This window comes from Mesoplodon bidens (genome assembly GCF_964165515.1).
Source record: "Mesoplodon bidens genome assembly, chromosome: 13".
Lineage (NCBI taxonomy): Eukaryota > Metazoa > Chordata > Mammalia > Artiodactyla > Ziphiidae > Mesoplodon > Mesoplodon bidens.
In genome coordinates this window covers 32,587,804-32,615,060 of record NC_138169.1, presented here as the reverse complement: position 1 = coordinate 32,615,060, position 27,257 = coordinate 32,587,804, and the positions used below count along the sequence as shown (strand labels likewise).

The window sequence follows — 27,257 nt, the reverse complement described above, 5'->3', positions numbered from 1 at the left end:
TCCAAAGAAGATATACAGATTGCCAACAAACACATGAAAGGACGCTCAACATCACTAATCATTAGAGAAATGCAAATCAAAACTACAATGAGGTATCACCTCACACCAGTCAGAATAGCCACCATCAAAAAATCTACAAACAATAAATGTTGGAGAGGGTGTGGAGAAAAGGGAACCCTCTTGCACTGTTGCTGGGAATGTAAACTGATACAGCCACTATGGAGAATAGTATGGAGGTTCCTTAAAAAACTAAAAATAGAACTACCATACCACCCAGCAATCCCACTACTGGGCATATACCCTGAGAAAACCATAATTCAAAAGGAGTCATGCACCCCAATGTTCATTGCAGCTCTATTTACAAGAGCCAGGACATGGAAGCAACCTAAGTGTCCATCGACAGATGAATGGATAAAGAAGATATGGCATATATATACAATGGAATATTACTCAGCCATAAAAAGATACAAAATTGAGCTATTTGTAGTGAGGTGGATGCACCTAGAGTCTGTCATACAGCGTGAAGTAAGTCAGAAAGAGAAAAACAAATATCATATGCTAACACATATATATGGAATCTTAAAAAAAAATGGTTCTGAAGAACCTAGGGGCAGGACAGCAATAAAGACACAGACGTAGAGAATGGACTTGAGGATATGGGGAGGGGGAAGGGTAAGCTGGGACAAAGTGAGAGAGTGGCATTGAAATATATACACTACTAGATGTAAAATAGCTAGTTAGTGGGAAGCAGCCACACAGCACAGGGAGATCAGCTCGGTGCTTTGTGACCACCTAGAGGGGTGGGATAGGGAGGGTGGGAGGGAGACGCAAGAGGGTGGAGATATGGGGATATATGTATATGTATAGCTGATTCACTTTGTTATATAGCAGAAACTAACACACCATTGTAAAGCAATTATAGTCCAATAAAGATATTAAAAAAAAAAGCATGCCAAAATGTATTTGACCTCTGCTGTGTGTTGACAGTACTATGGAACTAATGTTTAGTGGTTCTTTTTTTCTCATGCATGATGACCAGATTTTTCCATCATTCTAGTCTAATAAATCCATTTGGGGGACTTTATAGAACACGGGATTCACTTGTTATTCGGGAACCTGTAGAATTTGGGGCCATCTCAAACAGCAAAATTAGGTTGTAGATTAGTGTCAGTACTGGGCATTAAAAGATCAGGAAGTGCAAAATCATGCTGAGAGCACAGTCACACTTACTCCATGTTAAAGATCAGGTTTTGGATACAGCCATGGAATGAGCTTCTCATCTTGAGCATGGGTGTCCCCTCGCCCTCTGGAACACCACCTATGTACAGGTTGGACACACTTATTGTCCTGCTTTCTGCTGATGGGCCCAGTTTCATTTCCACAGGAGCTGTCTCATCCAGTTGGACAGTGATCATTCTAAAAGGTTAAAGGAGAAAATAAAGGTTTTAAAATATAATGAAACATAACTGTCCATTTTAATATATAATTCCAGCAAGTTCTTACTGAATTATAAAAGTTCCTTGAAGATACATTTTAACATGACATTTAACATGTGTGTGAATAAAAAAGTGAATCTTGAATATTAAAACTTACAGCTAAACATTCTCCAAAAATGAATGGAATGTGATTAAATATTATTCAGTTCAATTGCTTTTTGGAGAGTATCTTTTACTTCTTTACCTGTGACAAAATGTGCAGTGTTTTTTAAAAACTTTTGGTCTACAGTTTTGGAGAGAAATTATATAGAAATGTTGATGTGACACCGTTTACTATTTCACTGTTTACACTTTACTATTTACTATGTCACTATTTGCTATTTTACCATTCACTATTAGAATTTACTAACACTGTAACACTATTTGACACAGAATTATTCCAGTGTAAAGACAATTTATGCCGGGCCCCAGAAAAGGGCAGGTTTAAGGTTGTTCAATTATGAAAATTCTGCAAATATCTTATTACAAAGCAGATGAAATTGTTTTCCAAAGAGGTATTCTATCAAGCTTCTAGAATTATTTTGGAATTATAAAGACTCTGAATGACATCATACTAATTATCCCAATCATTTCACTGCATACAGGCTTCCTACTGGGGAACCTTCATAAGGTGACGCAAATACCTCCCGGTCCTCATCAAGGAGATGGAATGCTGTTGACCGTCGCCGTATGTGCCCGTGGGAGCATGCAGGAGAGCTCTTCTCAGGCTGATTCCATCCCCAGGATTAACATGCACTTCAATGTGGCCTTCAATTAGCATGATGGAAAAGAAGGGCTGGGAAGGTCACACAGAGAATTCCCATAGAAAAGACATTACTATAGGATTTAAAGAATTATCATCTTATGAAGGTAATGTGGGAGTATTGGCACCAAGGAAGCAGTTCCTTAAGAATATCACCATCTAACACAATTATTTTATACTTTGTATATTGCTTTCTAACCTCTGCTGACATAATTTACATTCTGCATTATGCTATTATCACTAACCATATCAAAGATTTCCATTTCTACAGTCTTCATACTTATTATTTATTGCTACATTATGTACTAACAAACAGTTACATTGTAAGTCATTGATCTGTTTCTCCCTTTCCCATTTTACTGAGATATAATTGACATATACCATTGTGTTAGTCCTAGGTATACAACACAACCATTGGATATTTGAATATACTGTAAAATGATCACCTCATATAGTTACAAAATTTGTTCTTGTAGTGAGAACTTTTAAGATCTACTCTCTTAGCAACTTTCAAATATGCAATATGATATTGTGACTATAGTCACCATGCTGTACATCACATCCCCAGAACTTATCTTACAACTGGAAGTTCATACCTTTGACCCCCTTCATCCACTTCTCTCCTGCCCCTACCTCTGGTAACCACCAATCTGTTCTGTCTCTATGAGTTTGTTTTTTTAAGATTCCACATATAAATGAGATCATACAGTATTTGTCTTTCTCTGTTTGACCTATTTCATTTAACCTAATGCCCTCAAGGTTCATGCATGTTGTTTTCAATGGTAGGACTTCCTCCTATTTTATGGCTGAATAATATTCCACTGTATAAATAAATAAATAAATAGACAGATATTGATATATATGTATACATATACACACACCACATCTTTATCCATGTGTCTACTGATAGACACTCAGTTTGTTTCCATGTCTTGACTATAGTAAATAATGTTGCAATGAACAAGAGGGTATAGATATCTCTTCAAGGTAGTGATTTCATTTCCTTCAAATATATACCCAGAAGTGGAATTGCTGGATCATATGGGAGTTCGGTTTTTAATTTTTTGAGAAAGCCCCATACTGTTTTCCATAGTGGCTGTACCAATATATTATACATTCCCACTAGCAGTGCACAAGGGTTCCCTTTTTTCCACATCCTCACCAGCACTTGTTTGTTATCTCTTATCTTTTTTGATGGTTGCCATTCTCAGAGGTGTGAGGTGAAATCTCACCGTGGGATCTATTCCTTTTTTAAAAATGTAGGTAGTTTCTAACTTTTTATTACCATACGTAATGAACATTTAACTGGTTTTTTTTTCTTTTGCCTGTGAAATTTTTCTAAGATTTCTAAAGGTGGGATTAAAGAGTTGAAGGTTTGAAAATGTTTAAAGCTCTTAACACTCTTGCCACATTGAGAGAGGTCCACCAGCAGAACTGGAATGGGAGTGTTTCACAAGGTCTTGCCAGCACTGGATGACACTGTTCCTTTTTCCTGACTTAGTAGCAAATTTTGATTTACAAGAGGTCCTATTAAGATTGGTGGAGAAAAACAGTTTGATAGTTCCTCAAGAAGTTAAACATAGAATTCCCATATGACCCAGCAACTCCACCCATAGGTATATACCCAAAAGAATTGAAAACAGGTACTCTAACAAACACTTGTATGCAGATGTTCATAGCAGCATTATTCACAATAGTCAAAAGGTAGAAACAACCCCAAACGTCCATCAATGAACTCATAAATTATGCTATGTATACAGTGGGATAATATTCAGCCATGAAAAAGAAGGACGTGCTGATACATGCTACAATGTGGATGGACCTCGAAAGCATGCTAAGTGAAAGACAAAATACCACTCATATGAGTCCACTTATATGAAATATACAGAATAGGTAAACTCATTCATAGATACAGAAAGAAGATTGGTGGTTGCCAGGGTTGGGGGAGGGGGGAATGGGGAGTGACTGCTTAACAGGCATAGGCTTCTCTTTTGGGTGATGAAGATGTTTTGGAACTAGATAGAGAAAGTGGCCTCACAACAGTATGAAAGCACTAAGTGCCACTGACTGTTTCACCTAAAAATGGTTACTTTTATTTTATGTAAATTTCATCTCAACTTAAAAAAAAGGAGAAAAGATTGGTGGAGCCCATAAACCAATCTGTCCCTGTCAGACCTTCGCTCAGTATCTTGTGAGGGATCTGGGGTCTACAGACTGGTGTTCCAGGTCAGGCTCTGAAATAACGGCTGTGTGATCTTGTGCGGGTTAGCCAGGCTCTCTGAATCCATTTCTCCCTCAGCAAAATATAGGAAGCAGCATTCACCCTGAAGTGTGGCTGTAATAATTATACAACAATGTCTTTCAAATACCTTGCACAGTAGACAACAGTACTCTAAATTGTAGCTGCATGGCTTCTACTTCATTAATACAATACATTAGCATTCTGTGAATCTCTTCAAATTACATAATATATAAAGTTTGAGCAGGGGAAAGGTAAATATCACGAATCCTAGGTAGACAGCAAGGATCTTTCTTCTCAACGGCTAGACGAGGAAGATGGATTATGCAACACAAAGAGACCACTGATTCGTAAGGGAAAGACATTCAGCAATAATCACGTTTACTTATTAAAAACGCACACCCATTAACAACCAGGCGCACATGTTGTAGAATACATGTTATGACTAAGTCATCTTCCATCCAGTGCTTCCTGAAGTCATCTCCTTCCTGAGCTTCTGGCTTGAGAGCCTTTGAGCCACTCACCCTGTGGGCCTGCCGGTGACCTTGCTTCTCCCCATGCTGGCCCAGGGCAGCCAGGATGATGCCGCTTCTGTTCCTGGTGGCAAATGTTGCCAACAATCCCGAATCTGGTGACAAGGACTTGGGTGGCAATTCAACGTAGCCGCCTCTCAAGAAGCTAACGCTTCGGACAGGCTGGTCACAAAGGAGAGGAGAAAGCACCGTGAGGCCCGCCCGCATGCTGAACCTCCCACCCTGGAGGCTGCTGCCGTCTTCCCCACCACGTCTTTTCTGTTCACACCCCTGGTTTAGATCCTGTTGCCTTATTATGTTAGTAAATCAGTGGGCATTTATAGAAACTCATCCCAATATTAATAAAACGCTTCCCACCTCCAGTATACAGCCTTTTGTCACTCCGTAGGAATTTCTGAGTAAATCAAAGGTCGATCTGGATATTTCCAGGTTTTTGATACAGCCCACGTATCTTTTGCTGGTGACACCTTTCCTGTAGGGAAGGGCAAGGGAACAACAGCAACAAAATTGGATTCTATAACTCCAGTTCTGAAAGAAGAAATAAAAATGGACCTACAAATAAGAAAGATCTCTTTCCATGTGTCATTCTCATAAATGTCTAGGTCTCCCTCTAACAAGACTATTGATGGTGAGAATTCAGGTCAAACATGTACTCTCCTGAGGACTAAAGAAAGGGATTGAATTTAGTGAGGCTGATTACCTAGATGGCTACCTAGATAAAAGCATGCTTAATATTTTAAGGGAAACTATTATAGTCATTACCATTTAGATGTACTCACTAAAACAGAGGGTAATTATAAGAGAGACAGTGCACTGCCATAAGGAAATTACAGCACTTAGATTTCAGTCCAGTCTCCGTGCAGAGCAAACATCCACCTCCTACGGGGGCAAGTGTGGGCAATGTGATTTCCCAGAATCTCTTGGTTAGAGACAGCATTGGCTCTTGTCCATACCACATATTCATGAACTTCCTCCTGAAGGAAATAACTCCATTTGGTGAAGTCTGGGATTATCCAAAACCCTTATTTCTTTGATACTAAGCCAATTCCATATTTTTATTAACAGAAATTGCCACTGCTGGGTGGGGTGAGCCTTAATGTACTCAGGCTAACATTTCCAAATGGTGGAGACTACTGAACATCTCCCAGTTACACCCTGAAGCATCAGCTAGTGACAGGAGAACTGTGCAGGAACATGGCTTCTTGCTACATGTCATATCTCACTTTTTCTCTGTGCTGTGCAGTGAGCTGTCGGCTATTAAGAAACCACATGATTTAGGGCAAATTTCAACCTTTCCGAATCTCAGTTTCTTCCACTGTAAATGAGGAGACTGGCCCCGATGATACCCAAGACCCTTCTATCATGAAAGTCTGTGATTTGAGATGTCTTCCTAGAAGAGGGACTCTGTCCTTTTCTCCAGGGTCTACGCTGTGTACCATTTAGGTAAAGAACAAATGAATTACAACACAGCTTGTAACCTCAGAAACATCCCCAATGCCACTATGTTAGGAATGACATCTGTAATCAGGGATTAGGGGAGAGGCTTCCTGTCCTGGCTTTGCCTTGGCAGAGGGGTAAGACCTGGGACAAGCAACCAACTCCCCTGAAGTTTAGGGACATTTATTTCCAAGACCCTGAAGGCGGGTGACTGTGGCTGTAAACTATGTTCCTTGGAACTTTCACACATTTCTGGCAGAGAAGGGGGTGTATCAGGAGGTGGCTGGGCTGCTCAACCCATAGCGACTGGAGTGGCTGCACTTCTGTATAAGAACCCGGCTTCAAGATGAGGTACTGCTACAAATATACATTTGAAAACCACTGGGCTGAGTGACTCGGTTTGGACATTTGGTGATTCCACTCCCTGGAAGCTAGGCTGCCTTGGTTGCTGGCCGTATATGCCTTTTTTATAATGGGGTGAAAGAAACTTAGAGCTTACTTTGTCCCCAGTCCAAAATTACAAAGATGAGGACAGTGAACTACAGAAAGTTTATGAAATTATTAAAGTCACAAAGCTAAACAAGAACAAAAATCAGTGCATCTCTCCTCTGCTATCTTTAATCCAACTTGCTGATGCTGGTCTTTCACATACATTGTTCATTCTAATCACCAAAAGGGGAATCCAGGTAAGTCTGCAGAAATCATGATTCTTTTTTTTTTGTCACCAAAAAGATTCTACCGTTCTAGAATGTCTGGACAGGAGAGTGATGCGTGATGGCAAGTGGGTCTCCAAATATTGCACAGTGACAATTTTTATATGTTTTATAGGCAATAAATAGAAAATCATAAATTCTATTGCAGAAGGCTTTCTTTACTTCCCAATTATATGGCATACTAATCAAAACAGAACATTATCGGTTAAATTGTGTTTCCTCACCCCGACCAAAAGATTTTGAAATCCTAACCCCCAGTACCTGTGAATGTGACCTTATTTGAAAATAGGGTCTTTACAGTTGTAATCAAGTTAAGGTGAGGTCAGTAGGGTAGGTCCTAATCCAGTATGACTGGTATCTTTATAAAAAGGGGAAATTTGGACGCTGAGAGACACACACAGAGGGAAGACAGCGTGTCCACACAGATAAAGAATGCCACCTACAAGCTGAGCAATGCCTGAAGCTACCAGAAACTCAGAGAGAAGCATGGAACAGATTCTTTCTCACAATCCTCAGAAGGAAGCGGCCCTGCTGACACCTGATTTTGGAACTGTAGCCTCCAGAACTGTGAGAGAACACATTTCTGTTGTTTAAGCTGCCCAGTCTGTGGAACTTTGTTACGGAAACTAAGGCAGTTGGTAATTAGGGACTTGAAAATTCTGCAATGTGGTATCATACCTTACAACTCTTGACCTAGGTAATCCACCCACATAAATTGGATCCTTATCTAGACGATTGAGGTCAGAAGATGCTCCTGGAGCTTCCCCTTGCTTGGTTTCTTTGTAGCTGGTGTTATATGCATCAATAACTGCTAGGAGTCCTAGAGAAGATCAAGAGGAATAGACAAGAAAATGAGTCATTTTCTACAATGAAGTAAACACAGACGTCTAACAAAGTTCATTTACAAAGACATCTTCTTTTACATTCTGCAAATTTGACCAGAGGATGTTCTTGACTGTTAAAAGACAAATGAAAACCCTCTTTACAAAAGTCAATAAATCCAGAATATACATGCTAAATGGTAGCAGTATGTGTGTCAAAGAAAATAGAATCAATTTGATCCTTGATTCCAATTCAGCATTTAACGTTAAATAATGCATTTGGAAACCATAGACAAAGAGAATTAGAATATTCCTCCAGCAAAATGTGAATCCTGGTGCTTAGTATTCCAAAGAAAACAATGGCTTTTGATTAGAATATCATTTAAGAATACCTAGAAAGCTAAAGTAAAAAAAGACTGCTGACTTTGGAAAGATTTCTATTCCTATGAGGGCGACCGACATTCCGTCCGTCTACCTGTGCATTTACCTTGCTTTCTGTTTCGCTGGAAGGCAATTTTGTACCAGGTTCCATTATTATAGCGTCTGTCGGTAATAAGTGCAAGAGGCCCAGAACCCAGGTCAACTGTAACTCTAACTCTGCCGTCGACCAGGTCGATGGATAAAAAGTCTTTCTGTAAAAAAGAGAAGAGTTACCCAAGGCTACATTATTATCACAAGATTTCCTTCCTCTCCAAGTCAGGGATGGCGGAAACCTCCTACAGTCAAACTAAGAAAACAGGATCTGGCCCAACAGTCCAAAATTAAAAGTGTCCACAAAGGCTTTCTAGAATAATATACAGACATATGTCAGATAAACTCATGGTCATCAAAATCTACAATGCAGGAAGAGAAGTGGAATCTCTGTTTTTTTCATTTAGATTGACAACTGGGCCAATCCTAAAAATAAAACTAGAAGATTGAGAAAAATCAGCAGCACATAAGATAAAAATAAGAACCTGAACTTCCTGCGATGGAATTCAAATAAGGTGGTCAGAGTGAGTAAAACAAGATGTCTTATTCAAGCTCAAAATTTAATAATAAATGTTTAACTGATATTTATAATGATAGGAAGCTATTTCTACTTGATATGCTTCTATATTTTCCAAACATTCTTCAATGATTTTGTACTGATAAATCATTTAAAATGGGGGACTAGTATGGCATACATACGTACATATTATACTAGCATGTGCTCATAAAGCAATCATTAAACATAAATATCCTCGTAGCAATCCAACTGTATATACACAGTAGGGTGCAGGGCCCCACAGACTCTTACGGTGCCATTTGAAGCCAGGTAGAGAAGCAGCCCGTTAGGTGAAAAGGTACTAAAAAGCATAATTATCTGCGTTACAGTAGTCCGGAGCATCTTCTCCACGACAGAATACCCACTCCCATCAAAATGGAAGGAAGCATCTTCATTTTGGGGGCTGCAAGGAGAGAAGGTGAAATACAATCTATTCTTAGGAAGGTAGTTAAAGAGAACACATGATACTTTTACTGAGTTCTTCCTCACAAAAGTTGTGATAGAGCATTTATTTCCATAATTTGACAACAAGTGTAAGTCATAATATCTTAAAATATGCTCCCCATGAGATTATGCGAGACAAGCACCCAGTTGCCTTGTAAGGGAATGAAAGTTAACGTGGGCAGTGTTCACTGTAGTAAAAAGAAATTCCCCAAAGGATGGATTACTGCTATAAATAGTTCCTGGAAGAATGACTAGACTGCTCTGATCCAAGCTGTCACCCATGAGATGGGGACCCATCAGACTCCGTGCAGCTGTCCCGTGACTGAGGAGGCATCACTCGGGCCCCACGCCCAGGATGCTCTACCTACCATCGCCCCTACAGCACGGAGCTCTTTTATATGTTACCACAAAAAAGTATTTTAGGTAATTTTCCGTAGACTGTGAGACACTGGAGGAGATAAGCTTGGGTGACTGATGTTGCCATCACCAGTACCGAGCAGAGGGCCCAGAAACAGATGACTGTCCGGTCAAGGTCAACCGTGCAGCCAATGCTCTATTGCAACAGTCTCTCAAAACTAACACAAGAATAAAGGCCTGTTGACTAAATGAAAGTTTTTTCCCATATTTAGATGTGAACTGTTAGAATCAATGGTTTATTTTATACTATCCTTGAAAGATCTGAGAGATTGTTCATAATTATAAACATAAGCTGACACCATGTTAGAGAAGCGTAAGTATATTCAAAGAGGAATAAAAAAAATCAGTTAGCTTACTTGGTAATATAAATCAAAGTTAAAGGTAAATGATTATATTAAGAAAAAAGTTTTTAAATCTAAAGGACATCAATGGACCGTGCTAATGATTTAATAATGAAAAATTACACACAAAGGTAAAAAGCGCAATGAATTCTAATTACTGGCCCGCTTAGATGGATTCCGTTGCTAGAAGTAGTTTATTAACTCACTGAGCTAAAGTTTTTGGCTAGTAGGTAGGGGCACTTATCTAAAATGAAGACAGTTTAATCCATTTACAAATGTAGACATAAAGCACCTGTTTGTGTCTACTTCAGCACTTGCAAAGTATGTTCTATGGAACATAAGCAGCTCTGGAATGCTCCTTTTTAAAAAGAGTTCAGGGTCAAATGAGTTTGGGAAATGCTGCAACTCTAACCTTCTCCCGGGCCAGTGTTACTGTGCACATGAGCATCTTATGTGTTACCCATGGGGCACGTTACCTTCCAAAGCAGCCATGGCACTTCCCCTCCCTTTCAATATAGTTCCATAGGCCAATCGACTGTCCATTCAAGAAGGCCTCTCCCATGCAGCCTTTAAAATGAGTAACCTTCACAGCAGGAGACTTCTAATGTAAACAAACAGAAACAAACATAATCCAAGTATATTTGGTGAAAAGAAATACATTCTCTAAGTGCACAAAACTCCCCCTTGGGAGCTCAGATCTAACAGATCCAAATTTTGAGAAAACAACACCCAGGAAAGCGACCAGTTTGTAATCACTGAGCTTCCTTCCAATTATGTACTGGAATCCTAGAATGAATGACAGCAGGACAAGATCTCAAAGGTCATGTCAGTTACTAGGGTCACTGGAGAGAAGGCCCTTTAACTAATGAGGAAGGAGATGCAGAGAATGTGGTCAGTGGTGAGGGCCTGCCGGGAACTGGGACCCTTACTGTCATTTCAGAGCACTGAACCAAGTCCAGGTGACTGAACTTTATTGGGTGAGAGGGTAACTGATGTAATAAAATATACGATGGGCTCTTTTGCTAACTGCTAATTAGTATGAGTCTACCACTAGAGTCAGAAGAGAGATAAAGGGAGTTTACAGAAATTCATGTGGAATATTGAGTTTCCTCTTTTATTATTGGGGAAAAAATCCAAATAATAAAATGAACCATTGGCTTCTTTTCCATTACGCTATCTATTAAGCATGATCCTTTACAAAACCAACCCATCTCTGCAGATGAACTGTCCTTAAACAAAATAACAGAAGCAGAAAAATCTTCATCTGCCTAGAATATTTTCAAAAATTTAAACATACTCATTTTTTTTTTTTTTTTTTTTTTTTTTTTGCGGTGCATGGGCCTCTCACTATTGTGGCCTCTCCCGTTGCGGAGCACAGGCTCCAGATGCGCAGGCTCAGCGGCCATGGCTCACGGGCCCAGCCGCTCGGTGGCATGTGGGATCTTCCCGGACCGGGGCACGAACTCATGTCCCCTGCATCAGCAGGCGGACTCTCAACCACTGCGCCACCAGGGAAGCCCAAACATATTCATTTTATACATTGGGAAAATCAGCCCATCAGCACTGTTCAGATGAACGTTCAGAAGATTACCTTGATCTGTCCTCCAAGCCCTCCAACAAACATTAGTGTTGAATCGTTTACATCCAGAACATTAGCTGTTCCAGGGGATTTACTTGTTTTTGGTGGTGGCTTTTGAGATGCGCTCATTTCCTTTACACTCAACGAACCAATGTTTCCAAACCTAAGGGTCACAGAGTTGCAAAAAGAGCACCTGCAGAATTGCAAGTTGGTCCACATACACACACGTCTGTTTCACACACAGCCTCCATCTGCTTCTGCCCACGTCTCCAACTGGTCTCCCTGCTTCCAGTCTTGCCCATCCCGCCCCTAGTTTGCACTCCAAAATCTTGTGGAGTATTTCTTCTTAAAACATAAATTCCATCATGTTACCTCCTTGCTTAAAATAGTTTCAGATAATGAACTAAATATATTTGGAACGGTCTACTGCCTTTATTATTTACCCATTTTTTCAAATAACAAAGTAAAAATCAGAAATTTCCAATAACACACCATCACCAACCGTGATATTACAGAAAAGTGAAAAGAAAGCTATACCTATAGCCGCTTAACAGCAGTTGCCTCTGGGGAGGGGCTTTAAAAGGAAGAATTTTGCTTCGTGCCTGAATTTTGAGAAAACACATCCCCCAATTATAACCTCATCTTCTGTCCTACTTGTACCACTGCCAGCCACGTGGCAGCTCCACCACGCTGCACTTTACTCCCCTCTGCTGGGGTGCAAACATTTTACTGGGTTGGCTGCCTCAGACTTGGACCTAACATTCTAAAGGCAACATAAACTTTTAACTTTTTCCTTCTTTTGATTGTTGGTTTTGCTAACAAACTTTATTTCTTCTGTAATAATGAAAAAAAATTATTTCTATAGTTAATCTAAACCAAGTATTCTTTCACTATAATCTGACTTCCCAGAAATTTCGAAGACTGTTATATGATGTTACAAACGTGTAATTACTTATAAGATGCAGTTAAAAAAAGCGAGATGCTCAGAGAGAACTTTCTCTGCTACCTGGTTACATAGATACTGTGCCATTTGCTGTCATCAATCGGGAAGTCTGGAAATTCCAAACGTGTGGACCCGGAGCCCAAATCCCAGAGGAAGGCCACTTTCCCTCGCCGCATCTCCACTGCCAGGAAATCAGCCTGGGGTGCAGGGCATGAGTTGGGATGAGTTCACATGCCAGACTGTGTGCATGACCACCAAAACACTTTAAAAGATGGGTTCTTACAGCATTTTCTCTATTTAAAAAAATAGCTGAGCTGGAGCATGACCTGGAGTATTGGTACTGGAGATGGTGGCCACCGTTGGCCATCAGTGCCCACCACCCTTGCCCAGTGTAGCCCTCCATGAAGCCTCCCATGAAGTTCTCCAAGAAAACTTGCTGGGGGTTACCAGCCTCTTATCGGGGTCATGAGGGGAGGCATTGCACTTGTTTGTTTGCCCAGCCTGAGAAGGCAATGCATGAATGTGAGATGTACAGTGAGACAAGAGCCATGAAATCATACATCACGGACTGACCTGTGCTTTGAACCTTGTACCTTAAGAAGACATTTCAGATGGCATTTGTGCCTGCTAATATTTTCTGCCCTAACATACCCAAGGGCTCTGACCTGTTCCCAATGACACAGTCAAATGAATCAATAGTCTTCCATAGGGGACGTGCCCTCTGGGAACCCTGGGAGTCTCGCTGGGTGGAAGAGCCTGGGGGGAAGCTTGACGATTCTGATATGCCCCTTGTGGTGCACGCCTCCACTCCTGGTAACGGCCGCCAAGGTTGACAGACCCAAAGCACAACTCCGTGGCTTCGGAGGTCACAGGAGACATTAAGAAAAGCTCTGTCCCACAGCTCACAGTTACGATGGCAGAGGGAGGTACTCTTCATAAATGCCACTCTTCTCCTCACGGGCATTCAGTTCTGTAGTTTGATTATTTTTAATCTAATGTTACCAGTTTAGCAAAAGACTAGTTCTCGTAGAAGAATTAGTGATTTCACAAAGGCCCTATTTTTTTTTAACCGATTCAGAAAATATACTCTGTCCCTAAGAGACTCAGCGTTGCTTTTGCGGGTCATACTCACACTGGTGCTGCTCCCCAGGTAGAAGAGAAGGTTGTCAGGTTCGCTTGTCTTCACATTTAATGTTAAGCTGTTATAGTTGGTAGAAGAAATCTGAGGCTGGTAGGCCCGGATACAGTCTCTGTCTGCAGACACAGCAACTTTGATCTGTAGAAGGAAAAGGGAAGTGTGCCTAAGTGCCTAAAAATCATTTAGGGCCACACAGTGGCAGCACGCCTGGAGCTGAACAGTGCTATTCTGTTCCAGATCGTCACTGCTAGTGGGTTTCCTCTCTGGATAATGCACAATGTTTCGTGTCTCATAAGGTGAAAGTCAGATGATGCTGAAACTTATTTTATTTGGTAAAATATTTTAATATGGAAAAGTCAGTCAGGTTTTAAAAGGGAATTTTATGTTGGGAACTCTATCATGTGAGACTTAATTCCTTAAAGACAAGGAGCTTATCCAAATCACCTCGGAATCTTATCCCTGACACAGGACATTTGATGATCATTTATGGAATAAATGGAGGGTTGATCTACTTATTCAGCAAATATTTATAGAGCAATTATTTCACTTACATATTTCTCTGATAAGTATTACTTGCATATAATCCTTGTATTAGCCTTCAAGATTATAAGTTTATATTAACCAGAGCACTTGGAACCATCCATCGGGTTTACATTTATTTGGTGACTGGAACTAAACCAGATGGAAACCAGAACTCTTGTAAACCTACAGCCCTTTTCCCAAAGTGAAGTCACTCAGGCATCAAAGAATCCAGAGCTCCTTTTTCTTGGCTAGAAACTTCAGGAAGATACTCTTTAGACCAGAGGTCACATCTATCGTCTATAGGTTCCCAGGAGCAAGACAAATGATATTCTCTCACGTCTTATTTCCCTGAAATGCCTCTCCTTTGGCGCAGGGCCAATGCCATGTGCCGAGGACGGCCAGGAGGCAGTCTCTCAAATTGTGTGTTTTATGCAGTTAGTGACCTGGATTTGTGCAGCATTCATGCAATTCAAGCTGTTTCGTCAGAATCATAGAGATGAGGCCCACACTGTATGAACATTCTGAAGAGTACTTGGATTATGAACACAAAGTTGGTAAAATGATGGAAATAGGACCATATGCAACCAATGAGACTTACAGGGATGCTGACACTCAGACCTAATGTGTTCTGTGCCATCTCGCTAATTGGTGCAGATCTACAAATCTAGGCCATGATGATAAATGTCCATAAGGGCACAGAGATCTCTTTGCTAACAACATTCTGAAACACACCAAAAGCAGCAGGACTCAAAGAAAATGAGACTAATTAAATGGACTTAAATATACTTAGGTAAATATATATAAGACAAGGCTTTAAATATACTTGGAGACAAGGCTGTGAGGAATCTGGGGTTACTAAGAGCTGGTTAGTAGAAAGTGTGACTGAAGGCCCTTTGCACAGGAGGCCTCTGGGACTTGCAGTTCCAGGAGCCTCAGCTGCAGGGGTGCTGGGCACTCACAGACGCTGCTTGCTTCCGGGCCTGGCTGATCAGCAGTTTGATTTCTGATAGGTTTCTGCTCAGGTTCTCTTCTAACATCTTCAAAGGCTTCAGCCGATCGAATAAAAGGTTCGCTTGTGTTTCCACATCTTTGACTTTTCTTCCAGCTAACAAAGCTAAAATATGAGGTGGCGAGAAAGTTGGCAGGAGGGAGGAAACAAGAGAAATGAATTGGTCATTACTAATGCACTGGATAAACTAGAATATCCTAATAATCAAATCCTTGGCATTTTGGTAAATATATGAAAAATGCACCAGCACAAGGCATCACCCAAGGCCCTTCTCTTCTTATAAGTGCAAATCCAGATGTTGGTGCATTTTTATTTTTTAGGACTGCTGTTTGTGAACAAGGCACCACTGTGCCCTTGGCAAACTCAAACGGCTCGTCGCAGACTTTCCTAATGGGAGGGGAGACCACGACCTACTGGTCACTGAGGAGTCACGGAGGAGTTGGTCTGTTTCTTGTAACGTGGCATTAACCCTGGACAGGTCAGTGGATGTATTCAACAGCTTCTGGCCCAATCCCACGACGTTCTTTAGAGTGCTCATAGCGCTCTGATTTGCAGATGTGGCCAGCTCTTTGATTTTGACGCCTTTGTCTCTGACACCTGAAATAAATTTATACGCAAGCATGCACTCTGGTGGTTATACACAGAGAAAACCAAAAAACCACAGCAAATGTAATTTTACACAGACACATGTTACAGAATTTTTTGCTGGTTGTTGAACACAAAAGGGGGCTTCTGTTTTTAATGGCAATATTAAGGCTGCATATCATACGCTCTACTGCTTCCTTTTATGGATGAATGAAATATTTTTGATGACAACCCTCTGTATTGAAATATGATTTCAATACACAACGAGATGCCATGTGCTCAGCGTCTTACATGTTAATAATCTAAACTTCCTTCTTTGGTCCCTTTCCTATCACTGCCTTCTCATGGTCATTAACGTGGTCTCCAAATCATTCTGCGTCTAGATAAGAAGGTTTGGGAATTTAAATCTGTAGGTGACATGGAAGTATCCTAGGCTAGAGGAAGTGTACCTGCCCACAACATCAACTGGCTGCTGGAAATAACAGTGCAGTAAAAACTCAACGGTCACTAAAGATAAAGTGGAATTCAGTTATTCTAGAAAATCTGGTTGATGGGTTTTTTTTAAAGGCACTCGTATTCATTTTTAAAGTGTTTAATCACAAACGGGGCAAAGATTAACACTAGAAGAAGCTGGATGAAGGGTATGCAGGTGTTCTTTTTACTCTTCTTGCAACTCTTTGGCAAGTTGGAAATTGCTTCCAAATAAAAAGTTATTTTTGAGTGCTTGATCAACAAACACCATGTATCCTTAAAAACAGATAAACAAGAGAAAAAGAAATTTCCATATCAGAAAATGTTCCATTGATTTAAGTCAGTCCAAAGCGCTGCAAGTCCAGCTCCCCACGGTAACTTTCATGCTTATAAGATGAACCAGCAGACAGAAGAACTTTGGAGATGTTTGGCTATCTTATAAGACTTTTAAAATAATCTTATAAAGAAAAAAGAAAAGGTTGAAGGAGTGTAAAATAAATAAATCACCTCAGCACAACTCACCTGCTATACTTTTTAAAAGTTATCCTATTAAAAATTTTAATGAACACTGCATTTCCAAACCATCAGTATTAAAGTGATCTATTTTAGAATGCTTATCACCTCACAAAGGAAGATTTATTTAATTTCCAAGCAAGAATTCTCTAATTTCCCACATTTGTAATGAATCTAGCATTTCCCCCTAAAGCAGGAACGTTCCAGCTTCTTTACTTCCTGGCTTCTTTGAATGGCCCTTCTTTCATCTCAGGCCCATTTTAAAAGTAAGCAATTAATACGGACGCATAAAGAATCTAAGGCTTTTGTTTTTCAGGTATAATTCTACTACTTCAATGCAGGTGTTCTGATGTTATAAAAAACATAATGATCTTCACTTCCAAACCATATTCCTCTACCAATCTTGGCCTCATTTCGGGTGAGGGGTCTCCATCAGACTTGAGGCAGGTCTTCCTCATGCTCATGTGTAAGGGTTTTGCAACAAGAAGATATTAATTAAATCAAGAACTCCCTTTCCACTTACCTTCAGGAATTGCTCTAAGTACCGAGAGTGATTCATTGGTCTGCTTAGTAATTTTTTCAGCATTCTCTTGAAATCTCTTTGCAGTATTTTTCAATTCACTGAGTTCCAATGCGATACCTATTCAAAGGGGAAAAAGTGTTCCCTTTTAGGCTAGTCCTAAAAAGTTGCCTAGATGAGAGCTTTATCATTCCTGACCCTTCTATAAAATCAGCAGCTTTCTAAAGAGACCCCAAATATCGAAAGTTTTTCCAGCAAGACTTAGCACCACTCATTATAAAAATTGTGTGTTTGGGGGCTTACTTGATCATTTTTTCTACTTTGTTTCCCTTCTCACTAATATTTCTTCCTAAATTCATGTCCAATTTAATTAGAGCTCTAGGGTGAAAAACTTTAAGTCACTCAGTCTTTTTTTTTTTTTTTTTTTTTTTTTTTTTTTTTGTGGTACGAGGGCCTCTCACTGTTGTGGCCTCTCCCGTTGCGGAGCACAGGCTCCGGACGCGCAGGCTCAGTGGCCATGGCTCACGGGCCCAGCCGCTCCGCGGCATGTGGGATCCTCCTGGACCGGGGCACGAACCCGTGTCCCCTGCATCGGCAGGCGGACTCTCAACCACTGCGCCACCAGGGAAGCCCTAAGTCACTCAGTCTTAATCAGACTTACTAACTTCCTATCCACACCCAAATCTTGGCCACCTTTGTCCCCTAGGTTGTAAGACCCCAAACATGGGCTCCTGCTCTGGAATCTTCTCAGTCCCCCACCTGCTTCTCAGCCAGGGTCCCTCCCCTACTTTCCTGCTCCCTTCTGACCACCCAATAGGCACTCAACTCGTCCTCCTTCATGTTTGGTCAAAGCTGTTGGATCAAAGCTTTTACTTTTAAAATTGCTGTTCATAATACACAATCACATTTGGATTCTGAACACCTGGTTAAAAAATAAATTATTGATAAAATCCATGATGAGCATGATGGTTCTGCATAAAATTTTTTTTTTTTTTTTTTTTTGCGGTACGCGGGCCTCTCACTGTTGTGGCCTCTCCTGTTGCGGAGCACAGGCTCCGGACGTGCAGGCCCAGAGGCCATGGCTCACGGGCCTAGCCGCTCACTCCGCGGCATGTGGGATCTTCCCGGACCGGGGCACAAACCCATGTCCCCTGCATCGGCAGGCGGACTCTCAACCACTGCGCCACCGGGGAAGCCCTGCATAAAATTTTAATTGCCAGAAAGTTCACTGTTTTGTGGCCTACAAAATACCTTTAGTTATGTAAACTAAAGCTACCGCCCATCAACAGTGATGCTAGAGTTTGTGTTTAAAGCTTTATGATCAAGAATCAGGGACTTTTTATATTGTGAGATGAACATAAATTCTAAATTGTGCCACTCACAGAGAAACAAAAAATATGCACCTATCCAAGCCCTTGGCTCAGACAGCTGTGGAAGCATCCAGGACTGGACGTGGAAGTAGTCTAAGGGGTATGAGCCTTGTTTATGGCCCACTATTTACTCCCATAGGAAAAGACAATATTTTTGTTGTATTAGAGTATATTAAGGTGATAGGTACACTATACGTTATAAAACTTGTATGTTTCTCTTACACAACAGACTCCTCTGCCATTTTGTGTTATGCTTATTGGATAACTCTTACATATGCCAAAACCGCTTACTGAAACTCTTGGGAAAAATGAAACTGCATAGGTATTTTTTTAAAATAGATAAATCAATAATGATTTAATTCAGTAATTATTTAATAAGAACCTACCACGAGTCTAACATTACATTAGCCCTACGAAGAAGACACAAGAGGAATCAAACATAATACATCTCTTCAAGAAACTGTGAAACCCTGAGAGATGAAGAGAGAAGCACATGAAACCACAGAGAACCTGACAAACGCTATGAAGAACAGCCAGGGCTCCGGCACTGAAGCAGCGAGTAGAGGCTCTGGTTCTCCCGGAAGGCTTATCGAGTCTACGGAAGATTGGAGGGGGCTGCACATTAAATGAGATGTCACTAAAATAAAAATTATGTGATGTGTCTGTGATAGGAAACGGGAATATTATTGTGACAAAGAAATGTCAAGCTTCAACTTGCTCCAGGAAAGACGAATGTTCTGGAAGTATGTTCAGAGATGTGTCCACAATCACTCCGATATCAACACAGTCCAAGGTGGAAACTGACCTCCATGCTTTGCGCTCAGGCTATTGCCTTCTTTTAGAAATTCAGCACTGCGCTGGAGAGCCGCTTTCCCATTAGAAACAAGAGATTCTGAGGCCTGTAAAACAGAACAATTTAAACATAGCAGCTGGAGGGCAGGGCGGAGGTGGGGAAAGCAACTCCATTCTATCAGAATAGCCTCCAGTGTAGCTCCAAACAAGGAAGTCGGCCAGATAACAGGCAGGGACAATTTAAACGGTCCTATCTTATGTTTAATATATGTTCTAGTTTGTGGCTGAAGAGAAAGAACACAGCCATTTTTAAATCTATAAACACAAAAACCAGCCGTTAAATGAAGATCTTCACCACGGGTAAGAAAAGCTGTCTCAAGTGGATATCAAGTAGCATTATCATTTTTGTCCTAAGAATTATTTATGACTTAGGAAATGAAAACTTACATCACATGATGACAGAGCCTTAAACAGATCCCACCAGAAAAGAATGCTGACAAGCATAAATTTAAGCCACTGCATCTCTGCTCAAGCACCTCATGGCAGGATCGGTGCTCCTCAGTGCCCAGAAAAGGAAGGCGCACACGGAAGCCCCCAGGGCATTTCGTACCATGCTCGCCTTGCTCTGGGTCCTGAGAGTATCTTTCACCAACTTCTCTGATTCTTCAATCAGGCTCCGGATGTTGGAATGGACATGGGTTGCACTGGTCGCATTTAGGGACACATGACTAACATTTCCAAGGCCACTGTGAAATCAACGTATTTAGAGATGTTATGATCAACTAAATTGAACTACCCCACTATTCTTCAAAGCCTTCCAGTTTCTTCCCCCTTAGAGAATTATCATCAACAAGGAAGACAGGATTTCATGTCAACATGTGGATTTCCCCTCTAACTCCAAAAGTAATCTTAAGAAGAGATAATACTAAGAACTGCTGTTTAATTAACACCCAAAGAAGAGATGACTGCTGTGTCCCATCTTTTAAACCATCCATTCTTTGATCTCTGTTCAAACCCCCTGCGTGTGTCTGGGGTGCTGCTGCATGTTTGCATTGGTTGTAATCTCTCCTCCTACGGCATGTGTTAATTTAAAAAAAAAAAAAAAAGCTTCCCTAAGCATATATGAGGATGCTGAATCTTATTCCTCAAATAGTATAGACCAACTTGAGGAAATTCACTAGGGGTTTTGGAGGAGCATCAGATAATATTTCAATCATCTGAACTTTACTCTTGGAAGTGGGCAAAACACTCAAGAAGTTGCCAGCTGGTAATGGTGCAATTTCATCCAGCTCACTCCAGCTTCAAAATGAAATCTGACAATTGACACATCTTTGCCTGCTGAGTAACCTACTTCATTTTCTTCCTGAGGTTATTGAGTTGGGTGATTCCCAAACCAGACACCAGCAGTTATTACTTGTTAGTACTTCACTGGCAAAATTCAGTGACTTATAAATAAAAGATAATAATGTTATTTAACTTTATGTATCACACCAAATTGCTTTTACTACTCATACTAAGTAATAAAGATTTTGTTGTAGCTACGCCTGTAGTCAGAACATTCTTTTCTCTTTTGGGAAACGACGAAAGATGAAGAAAGGAGAAGAACTGAGTATGTAATTCCATTTTCTGATTCCGATGGCAGACATAGGAGGTAGTGCTCAATGCAGCACATAATTTAAGCAATAGTCTATGTTATTCAATACATCGTTTTCAATTGCTTTCATCGTGTGAGCTAATCTTTTATGGCAGCATTCCTCAAACTGGAAAAATATTTATTTTTCTCCTTCCACAAAACACACCCAACACACAGAAACACACATATTCCAGTGTGTCCAGACTTTTTCCACTCATAATTTATAACAGATTCTAAAGAAATAAATGTACCAACTAACAATATTGTGTAAATCATTGATAAGGCCTAAAACCCCGATTCCCTCATTTGCTGCACATTAGGTCACCTGAGTATCTTTAAAAAAAGGAAAAGTACAGCTCACACCCCACAGTCTTCAGGGGATGGGAGAGAGGGAAGTGGACACACGCATCAGTATTTTGAAGTTCCCCAGGGTATTGTTGCAACAATTTGGGAACCACTGGCCTACAGCTGTGCTTCTCATTTAAAGGTATTTTTAACAAGCTGAGGATATATTTGACAAATATCCAAAAATATATGTTAAAATTATGACAGTACAATGGTAGACCTTCAGGTAGTAGAAAGTAATGGAGATGGTATCTTTCAGGAGTTGGAAAATAGATTCCCAACACTTCTAATAGTCCAGGACGGGCAACCACAACCTGCATCCACGCATAAAGCCCGCCGGATCACAAGGTCCAAGAAGACAAGATGTATAAATAAATCAATATCTGGTTCTGTCCATATGCAACCTAACAATAAAGTCCTGAGCACCAGGTAGATACTTAAGGCCTCGATGGCTAGATATCAGAGCATACTATTTGTTTACATGCCTATCTGGTTCGGTTTGCATTTTTCCATCATACAGTCCTGCTGATGGTCAACCACGTTACCAGCCACGGGAGAAAATCCTCCTTGCCATGGAAATAAAAGAGAAGTCTTCATTTTTAGACAGAAAAAGAATTTGACTCAACACTGTGATCAAAAGAGCCATGCTTTTTCTCTCTGATCCACAGATCACAACCTGAGAATTCCTGCAAGCTGTGGTCTCACCTGTCCAGAGCACCTGCCAGTGTCTGGAGCTCAGTGGCATGATCCTCCGCTCTGTAGACAAGGTCCAATGCTCTTCTTTTGGACATCTGCATGACCAGGTCATCTACGTGGTGCCTGATTTTGGCAGTCCAGAGAAGCAGCTCATCCCGGTGATGCTCTAACTGCTACATAGAGAAGTTAACATTGTGACTACATGTGCAACTATTTAACAATGTATCTGAGACGGGGGAAGATTCTTTGGAAACTTTGGGTATCGCAGCTGTGCTGAGTTGGGACTTACTGCCAGAGCCTTTCCCGAGGCATTTGCAGGCGCAGCGGCAGCATCAAGCAGTCCTCTTCCTTCGGCGATCAGCACTGACGTCAAGTTTTGTTCTTCTTGAACACGCCGCTTTTCATCCTGTAGCAAAAATCACCTCTAAGGATGCTTCATAAAAGCAAGTCGGCTTCTGAACCTCGGTGCCTGACACTGTGTGCTGAAGTTAGCCTTCGGGGCTCATTTTTCAAGAAGCTAAGACCGGTATCATTTACATGGGAGAATTTGGTACCAGCTCTAATGGGGAGAGAGCTGGTAAGACTCACGTTGAACTCTCGCAGGTTGGCCCTGACGACAAGCAGCAGGCGACCGCTTTCCTGGGTCTTCCTCTCTGCTTCCCTCAGGAGCTCTTCTGCGGCCTGCACTTTACTGTTGTGTCTTGAAAGGAGGCTGCTTGCTGCTTCTTTTAATACCTCCAACTCTTCCTGTGGCTTCTGGTAATTTTTCTGAATTTGTGACAATAAATCTTCAGCAGCCCTGGGAAAATAACAGACGGTTCACATGGTAAGAAATGAACACCAAAGCTCGTATCCTTGAAGTGACGGTGGGAGAAACTTTTTGTTGTATACAGGAGGTTCTTATTAGTTATCCATTTTATACATATTAGTGTATATATGTCGATCCCGATCTCCCAATTCATCCCACCACCACCACCCCCGACCCCGACAGTGCAAGAGACTTTTACATAAGCGTTCTGAGTTTCTTTGTCACGTCCTAAGTGGTACCTCGTAATCTCTTAAAAAGGGAAACGATTTTTCTAAGACAGCTATTAGTATGGCAGATTTACACTTTATCCTTAATAAACTCTCCTTATTCACAAACTTACTAACGTATTTTAGTAATGGAGTTAAAAGAAACCACCTCAGTGAATCTTGATTCAGAAAATTGGGACCATAGTCTGTGAATGACAGCAACTGAAACCTTTCATTATCATGTGGCCAGAAATTGAAAAAAGGAGACTCTTCAGTGATTTGCTCTCAAGTTACCAGTGTACTTATATAACATAAAGGTTTTTCTGCAGCTAGTTAAAAAACAGATTTTATAAAAACTTTCAAATCCAAATTGCCATAAAGAGATAATTTGTACCATTGATAAAAGCAAGCTTTAGGAAATCGAAAGACATTTTCCCCTATTCTTTTATAAATTGCTATTTCAATCAAATTTAGAGCTCTATAGAATGATACAATTTTCATACTACAGAACTTTGCAGTGGTTGAATATATCCCATTAACTTCTTGCTTCGATTTGTCAGAAGAACCTTGAAAAATTTCATGGAAAATGCCTTGTAAATCACCCTTAGCTTTCACATATTATCAGATCGCTGGGCTAAACACCACAAAAAAACATTTTCCAAAGATACATATTTGAACTCTGACATCATTAGAGCATCATCAGGAATTATTTGAACATTCTTATGATTTTTAATGATTATAACAATGATAGCAAGATGTTGCATTATGATACAGGCAACAAGAACTAAAAAAAGCACATGGGAAACACACAAATAAATCCAATATAGTCCTAACGTCTGGCCGTGAATCTGCAATTCATATTGTTAAAGAAGGTATCTCTCTAAGAAATTTAAATATAGAGGTCAAATTTTCATCTATGAAATGAATTTATCACCTAAACTGTGATCAGATGAAATGATATAGTCAGCAGTGACTTGAAAGACTAAAAAGAAAAAACACAAAAACCCTCAGCACTCTTCCTTAGCTTCTTCCTGTAAAATTGATTTAGTTAACACAGTAAAACAGCGTTTTTCAAACTGCGTTCCTCCACAACACTAGTGCCGTGAACGGGTAAGCAAGTTCCATGAGAAAGGGCTGCGTGGTGCAGTACATTTAGCTGTGTTCTCCAGGCTCCTTTTGGAGGTCCATGAAACATCAGCCTGAAGACTTGTAGTAAAGACCTTGTCTCTCCTTAAGACACTGCATTTCCCAAATTATCTGGGCACAGGACACATTTCTTTAGTGAAATATCTTTTGATAGGTCCGGGGACACCTGCGTGGAAAGCAGTTGGGAAACACAGCTACAAAGGAATAATTTATAGGGTGCAGTCAAGGGAAAGATAGCAGGCCGGAGCTGGCTACCCTCAGAAAGGCCTGCTTGCCAGGCTGGCCCTCGGCTGGCGTCTGCAAGTGCTCCCGCTGTCCCCTGACCGATAAGGGTGGCTCACTGCCTCGACTGTTTGTGCAAACTGTGTGGTTTAGGCTGAACACCTGCTTCCCTCCTGGGAGTCTGGAATGTGGGTATGTGCTGGGCAGAGGGAGCCTATGGGACCAGCCCCCACTGAAAACCTCGGATGCTGAACTCTATGGGCTTCCCTGGGCCTCACATACAAGCTGCTGCATTTTCATTGCTGGGGGGAGAGTGTGCTCCGTGGTCCCTCCTGGGATGGCGAGAGTGTGGGGAGCCTGCATGGGCTCCTCCCAGCTCTCCTGCATCTTCCTCATGACCCAGCGGTGCATCCTTAATACGCCGCTCTAGGAAATCTCAGCCCTGAGTCACGGGAGTCCTGGTGAAACTCTGAATGTGGAGGTGGCCTTGAGGACCCTGACACACGCACGATAAGCAACTAGGTTGTATGCTAAGTACTCTCACTTACAGGATTGCCATACTTCAGCATAAATTATCAATGTTCTAAGAATTATAATAAAAAGGCTGAGAAATAATTCCTAAAATAATCCATGAAATTTGAAATGACTTAGATACAGGGATTATCTATGGAAGAAAGTGGAGGCCTGAGAATGCATTTAAAAATCTTTTTAAAATGTCTCAGTGGTAATAATTTAACTTACAAATTAAAGAGATCAAGAATCTTATTAATAACTTTATTCCAAATAGAAATAGAAGAGCTACAACGACAGAGAAAGGGTGACAGGAGGAGGGCCTAGTGGGGATGAGGGTCAGGGGGCACAGGTGGGGAGAGGGCCCCCTGCCTTCTCCCCTTCCTCTCAACTGCTACTCAGAAAGTCAACTTTTCCCAGTTGGACTATGAGCTCCTAGTGGGCAAAAAGGCTTTATTGTTCTCTTTTGTGTCCCCAAGTCCTAGCACAATGCGGGCCACCTGTGAGCTCAATCCACTTTACTGACCAAATGACATGACTGAGGAAGGTACTGGTGGGGGGAGGACCCCTGCAAAATGACTCCTGGGATCTGCAGGGATTCTCCGTCCGCGGGAGAGATGTGCAGCCGAGGGAGAGAATGAATGAGATGACCGACCACGTGTGGCTCTGGGAGGACCCTGAGCCTAGGATGAGCTGGAGCCGGGTGGGTGGGGGGAGATGGTGAGTGAAGAGGGAGGCTGGAATGAATACGTGATGTTTACATGTTGTCCAGGAGGCAGCGGGGAGCTGAGGAAGGTGGGGAGAGAGCAGGGTGCCCTGGCGTGGCTGCCTCAACTGCAGGCGGGTCCTGGGACCACCTGCATGGAGGTATGAGCCTTTCCCTGTGGGGTCCCCGCACCGTGTATCCAGCGAAGGGAGGATGCAGGGGAGGGGCTGGGTCAGGGAGAGGTGATTACAATCTAGTGTAGGTGCACAGCCATGGTCTCTGAGCTGACCATCGAAATTCCACCCACCCATCTTCTATGGACTGCGTCTAAAGTGGTACCTCCTGTTGCTTAAGGCTGGAAAATAACGGGGTTTAATGTCAGACCGATTTAGGTGTGTAGCCAGATTCCATATTGTCCTGCACGTGGGGCAAGTGACTAATATTCTCTGGGCCTCAGTTTCTCCAGCTGGATATTTCCCACCTAACAAGGTGGCAGGGATGAGCACCTGCAGTCCATGAGGGGTGAAGTCCACACCGCCCAGCACAGAAGAGGTGCTCCATAGACGGCAGCCCCTTCCCCAACCCCTGGGTCCTCGCCCACTTCTGAGCTCCCCTCGACCAGTCCACAGTCCTCTCAGGGCCCTTCTTGCGTCCTAACAAATGTTCTGGTAATTAGATGACTAGTCCCCTCTCCAAATCCCATGCGACAGTAAGTTCCTCCTTTTGTTTCTCACAGAACAAATGAACAACAATGTCAAAAATCCCATTCAATGATGAAAAAAGATGTAAGCTCAGCTCTCCCGTGTGCTGCTGGTAGAAGTGGATGTTGTTTTTAAAAACCTTTTAGAAAATAATTTGGCAGTGCAAGTCGGGAATCCTCAGAACGCAAACTCTTTGGCTAAATGATTTCACTCCTTACCATGTACCCTGATAAGATAATAATGTGAACTACAGAAAAAGATTCTTATCTAAGTTGTTCATTACAACATTATTTAAAATAGCAAAATATATTAAAAATAGTTTAAACATCTCACTATAGAGACTGGAGTTTTGATGGAGTATTATGTGACTAAACCAGTACTTAAGACTTGATCACAACCTGCCAGAGAGACAGCTTTGCTATTACATCAAGTAATTACTGTGTGAAAACACTAAGAAAAAAGCCTGAAAGCAAATCACAAGCTCCTAGTGACCATATCTAACAATTCTTTGTGATCTGTCATTTCACGTCATGGGTTGTGATGAAAGTGTGTGCATGACTGAGCTAAGTTAATCTGGCATGATGCCAACTGCCCTAGAGTTCACAGCCTCAGTGGTGGCCACTGCCTGTGTC

General features: G+C 41.4%; 1 protein-coding gene across 1 annotated transcript in view; it reads right to left on the bottom strand.

The window, feature by feature from the left end:
- LAMA1 (laminin subunit alpha 1) overlaps window positions 1–27,257 on the bottom strand; it is a gene marked incomplete at its 5' end in the record, with an annotated part of 155,412 nt that overhangs the window by 21,216 nt on the left and 106,939 nt on the right. Inside the window, 19 exons of the mRNA XM_081253245.1 lie at window positions 1,231–1,416; window positions 2,120–2,271; window positions 5,002–5,172; window positions 5,368–5,482; window positions 7,839–7,980; window positions 8,469–8,613; window positions 9,261–9,411; window positions 10,687–10,811; window positions 11,802–11,952; window positions 12,796–12,929; window positions 13,865–14,008; window positions 15,352–15,506; window positions 15,816–15,998; window positions 17,494–17,610; window positions 19,666–19,759; window positions 20,263–20,398; window positions 22,336–22,499; window positions 22,616–22,732; window positions 22,915–23,125. Coding sequence (XP_081109371.1) covers window positions 1,231–1,416; window positions 2,120–2,271; window positions 5,002–5,172; window positions 5,368–5,482; window positions 7,839–7,980; window positions 8,469–8,613; window positions 9,261–9,411; window positions 10,687–10,811; window positions 11,802–11,952; window positions 12,796–12,929; window positions 13,865–14,008; window positions 15,352–15,506; window positions 15,816–15,998; window positions 17,494–17,610; window positions 19,666–19,759; window positions 20,263–20,398; window positions 22,336–22,499; window positions 22,616–22,732; window positions 22,915–23,125 — 2,793 coding nt within the window. The remainder of the gene's footprint in view (window positions 1–1,230; window positions 1,417–2,119; window positions 2,272–5,001; window positions 5,173–5,367; window positions 5,483–7,838; window positions 7,981–8,468; window positions 8,614–9,260; window positions 9,412–10,686; window positions 10,812–11,801; window positions 11,953–12,795; window positions 12,930–13,864; window positions 14,009–15,351; window positions 15,507–15,815; window positions 15,999–17,493; window positions 17,611–19,665; window positions 19,760–20,262; window positions 20,399–22,335; window positions 22,500–22,615; window positions 22,733–22,914; window positions 23,126–27,257) is intronic.